Consider the following 4,440-nt stretch of genomic DNA (forward strand, 5'->3'; position numbering starts at 1 on the left):
TAAAGTCACCCGCGTACTAGTTAAAAAAAAGCGGATATCTAAATAAACACACATCCTTAACAATCTGCATAATAGTCACCCGCCAACTTTAACTTAATATAAACCAAAAAATATATTCAATGCTTGTTTTCCCTTGTACCCATATTTTCTGCGGCGGCAACGAGGCTTTGACAAGATGGTGAATGGTGAGCTTAAGCTGGCAAACAGGGATGAAAACAGGACACGTGCGCGGCTTGAAAGGGGAGACACGTGGACAAGTGGACAGGGAGAGAGGACACGTGCGAAGATGGGAATGGGGAAAGTGGACACGTAGAGGGAAAGGGGGAGGGACACATATAGGGGTGGAAGGAGGGAAAGAGCGGACACATGGGTGGATGGAAAGGGGAAGGAAGGACACATGTAGAGATGGAAAGAGGGAAGAGAAGACAAGAAAGGACACATGGGCAGATGGAAAGGGGAGAAGACACATATACAGAGATGGAAAGGGAAGGACACGGACACAGAACGGAAATGGGGAGAGAGGACACATAAGCAGATGGAAAGGGGAAAAAGAGGACACATGCGTAGATAGGAAGGGGGAGGAAGGACACATGTAAAGAGGTGAAAAGGGGAAGACACATAAGCAGATGGAAAGGGGAAGGAGAAGACACATGCGTAGATAGGAAGGGGGAAGAGGGACACATATACGCAGAAAATAGAAAACAGAAATAGAAAAAAATGGGACAAACTGGATTATTTTTTTTAAGACTGACTAACTGACTGATCGACTCTAATGACAAAGGTGAAAAGGGGAGGACAAGGACGCAGAACGGAAGGGGGGGGGGGAGGAGGAAGGGGACAGCGAACAGGTGGAAAGGATGGGTCATAGAAAGAGCACTTGCATAAAACAGGTTATCCACGTGTAGGAAGAAGGACCAGTAACAAGGAATCAAGGTGACGGTGCAGGCCATACAAGGCAGGCTGGAGTCATAGAGAACAGCGCAGGTTATTGGGTAGGCTGCTAAGGGGGGGGGATGGGGCTGAGGGGGTATATACAGCAACACAGGCGAGGACTAATAAGGAAGGCCCGTTTTTGAGACGCTTTCGACTCTCATGACTAATTCCAGAGACCATGAAGATGAGTCAGGTTCTAGTGAGTGGTTTTTCACGTTCATAGCGATACAGAAGCCTTGGCAAACTATCACAAGGCTCATAACACTAGTACCCACCCATAGAAACACCCATTTATAAGCCCTTTCACACACTAACGGTACAGAAGCCTTGGCAAACTATCACAAGGCTCATAACACTAGTACCCACCCATAGAAACACCTATTTATAAGCCCTTTCACACACTAACGGTACAGAAGCCTTGGCAAACTATCACAAGGCTCATAACACTAGTACCCACCCATAGAAACACCTATTTATAAGCCCTTTCACACACTAACGGTACAGAAGCCTTGGCAAACTATCACAAGGCTCATAACACTAGTACCCACCCATAGAAACACCTATTTATAAGCCCTTTCACACACTAACGGTACAGAAGCCTTGGCAAACTATCACAAGGCTCATAACACTAGTACCCACCCATAGAAACACCCATTTATAAGCACTTTCACACACTAACGGTACAGAAGCCTTGGCAAACTATCACCAGGCTCATATATTATCACTACCCACGGAAACACCCACCACAATCTCTACGAAAGCCTTATCTAATGTAGATTTCTAAGCCCTTTCACACACTCATGATACGTAAGCCTTTGCAAACTATTACCAGGCTCATATCACTACCCATGGAAACACCCACCCACCATAACATCTACGAAAGCCTTATCTAATGTAGGTGTAAGGGCCCTTCACACACTCATGGTACAGAAGAAGCCTTGGCAAACTATCACCGGGCTCATAACACTACCCATGGAAGCAACCACCCACCACAACCTACGAAAGCCTTATCCAATGTAGGTATATAAGCCCTTTCACACTCATGGTACAGAAGAAGCCTTGGCAAACTATCACAAGGTTCATATCACTACCCATGGAAATACCCACCCACAACAAACTCTACGAAAGCTTTAGTCAATGTGGGTGTGTAAGCCCTGAGGAAGAGTCTGAGAATACAGGCCGTACGCGGAACTGGGAACACTGCAAGAACGCATGGTAGGGGCAGGACGCTTGCGGAAAGTGTTGGGGAAGGCCGAGAAAGAGGAGAGCGGTGTATTAGGCGTGGGGCAGGGACGGAGCGCACGCAGGAATACAAATAAGGAAGCCGTCCACGCGAGCGGTGATTCTAATATCCAAGCATAGCCGATGAGGGAGGACAGGAGAGGAGGATGTATGCACACACTCCGAGTAAAGGCAAGGGAATAGAGGGGAGAGCCGATGGAGAAGACAAGTCATAGGCAAGGGCAAGGCCATCTAAGAGCAAAAAACGAAAGAGAGGAGGTGGATAAATGTAAAGGGGAGGTGGATGAACAGTTCGAACACCCACCCTCCCACTCACCCACCTACTTCATCACCCATACCCCTACCTGTAGAAGACGCTGCTCGAAGGACGCGTCAGGGATCGCCGCATCGTTGGCCATCTCTGTGAGTTCTGAGGACACGGAGCACGGCGGCAACTGCGGAGAGCCGAGCGGGGGACTGCTCTTTTCTGTAACACGGAGACACACACACACACACACGGTTACTCCTGCTGGTGAGAAGGGAAGATAGGAGGGAGGGAGGAAAGAGAGGGGGGATGGAACAGAGGGATGGGAAAGGACGAGGAGTGAATGAATAGAGGTAAGAAAGGAAGAGGAGGAAAAGTGAATACAGAGGAGGAATAGGAAAGGGAGAGAAGAGGGAATGTATATAGACAGAAGGAGGAGAAACAGCGATAAGAAGGGAGGAGGAGCAAGAGAACAAGGACAGAGATGGATGGGAAACGAAGACGAGGGAAAGTATAGAATAGAAAAGGACGAGGAGAGAAAGAACAGAGAACGAGGGAGGAATAGAAGAAAGAAGGCAAGACCGCAGGGAACAAGGACAGGGAAGAAAGATAGATAGATGAAAAGATCAAAAGAATGAAGGAAAGGGACCCCATTCTACTAATCTATCATTGTATCTATATCTATGTAACCGCTGTCCTATCGATGTGCAATGTAGTTCTCGGCTTTAGCGTGACCTCATCAGAGTATAAATGGTACGAAATATTATAGAGGATGTAAATGTGAGAGACAATACACGGTCCAAAAAATGCTAGTTTGTAAATGTGTTGAATTAGCTTTTTGAGAGTGCTTTGACGGGCGATGAAATTAACACAGTGAAGTTTTTTCCTGAAGATACAAAAAAAAAAAATTGAAATGAAAATAGCACAAACTGGACTCCATTTTTTTTTTCTGTGTGGTGGAAAATGAAAACATAATATATAGGTCAATTTTGTGTGTGGGTGAACTTATCTATTATTTAAACCTCGTGTCAGATGACCTTTCCCAAAAAAGACAGTATGGATCACACCCCTAATTCAACTCTTACAGTCCTACCCCCTCCTTAAAAAATAACAATGGAGGTTTTACGAAGATTACAAAATAAATATCACACTCAGGAATATAGAAATGAAAATACAACTAGATAAAAATGGGACAAACTGGATCTTTTATTTTAAGACTGACTAAATGACTGACGATTCTAATGACAAAGGTGACTAATCCTGCAAGCTAACTGATCCTGAAATCTGATCCTACAAGCTAAGAGATCCGACTAGCTGAATGATCCTCTCTCTCTCTCTCTCTCTCTCTCTCTCTCTCTCTCACTAAGAAGGGTTAAAACAAGGAGGATATAAACAGGTCTTAGAATTAACTCTCTCTCTCTCTCTATCTCTATCTATCTATCTCTCATACCTCTACCTATCTATTATTCTCCTCTCTCTCTCTCTCTCTCTCTCTCTCTCTCTCTCACCAGGCTTCACCAAGTGTCCGACATATGACGTGATAATTTCCATAACGTGGGCTGCCGGAAGCTAGTCTGAAAAGAGAGAGAAAGACAACGTTAATGATAATAATAATAATAATAATAATAATAATAATAATAATAATAATAAAGAAAGAAGGGTAAGAGAAAGAGGAAGGGAAAGGAAGAAGCAGTAGAAAAAAAAGAGGATGGTCAACGATATAAAGAAAAAAAAATAGAAAAAAATAGAGGTTGTGATAGTGGTTGTGATGGTGGTGGTGGTGGTGGTGAGGAAAGATCACCACCACCATCACCATCACCACCACCACCATGAGTCACCACAATGAAGATGAAGTGTCTCTTAACTATTCTCTCTCTCTCTCTCTCTCTCTACGGTAAGAAAAATCATAAAAAAAAACAGCGAAAACAATAAAAAAACGTCAACATGAAAATGAGAGAAAAACAAACAAAAATAACAACCAAAATAATGATAAATATGATGATGATGATGATGATGAAGGT

The 4,440-nt window shown here is 44.1% G+C and overlaps 1 protein-coding gene across 19 annotated transcripts in view; it reads right to left on the reverse strand.

Annotated features, from left to right (window-relative positions):
- LOC126992341 (histone deacetylase 4-like) overlaps positions 1-3,972 on the reverse strand; it is a 48,426-nt gene extending 44,454 nt beyond the window's left edge. For 13 of the 19 annotated variants that reach the window (XM_050851039.1, XM_050851038.1, XM_050851032.1 and 10 more), the window contains exons 1-2: positions 3,928-3,972; positions 2,519-2,641 (exon numbers count right to left, since the gene is read on the reverse strand). In XM_050851039.1, coding sequence (XP_050706996.1) covers positions 2,519-2,641; positions 3,928-3,970 — 166 coding nt within the window. In that variant the 5' untranslated portion in view covers positions 3,971-3,972. The remainder of the gene's footprint in view (positions 1-2,518; positions 2,642-3,927) is intronic. The other 6 variants (XM_050851045.1, XM_050851044.1, XM_050851042.1 and 3 more) reach the window with 1 other exon arrangement.
- Positions 3,973-4,440: the final 468 nt, after the last annotated feature.

This window comes from Eriocheir sinensis, unplaced genomic scaffold (assembly GCF_024679095.1).
Source record: "Eriocheir sinensis breed Jianghai 21 unplaced genomic scaffold, ASM2467909v1 Scaffold449, whole genome shotgun sequence".
Lineage (NCBI taxonomy): Eukaryota > Metazoa > Arthropoda > Malacostraca > Decapoda > Varunidae > Eriocheir > Eriocheir sinensis.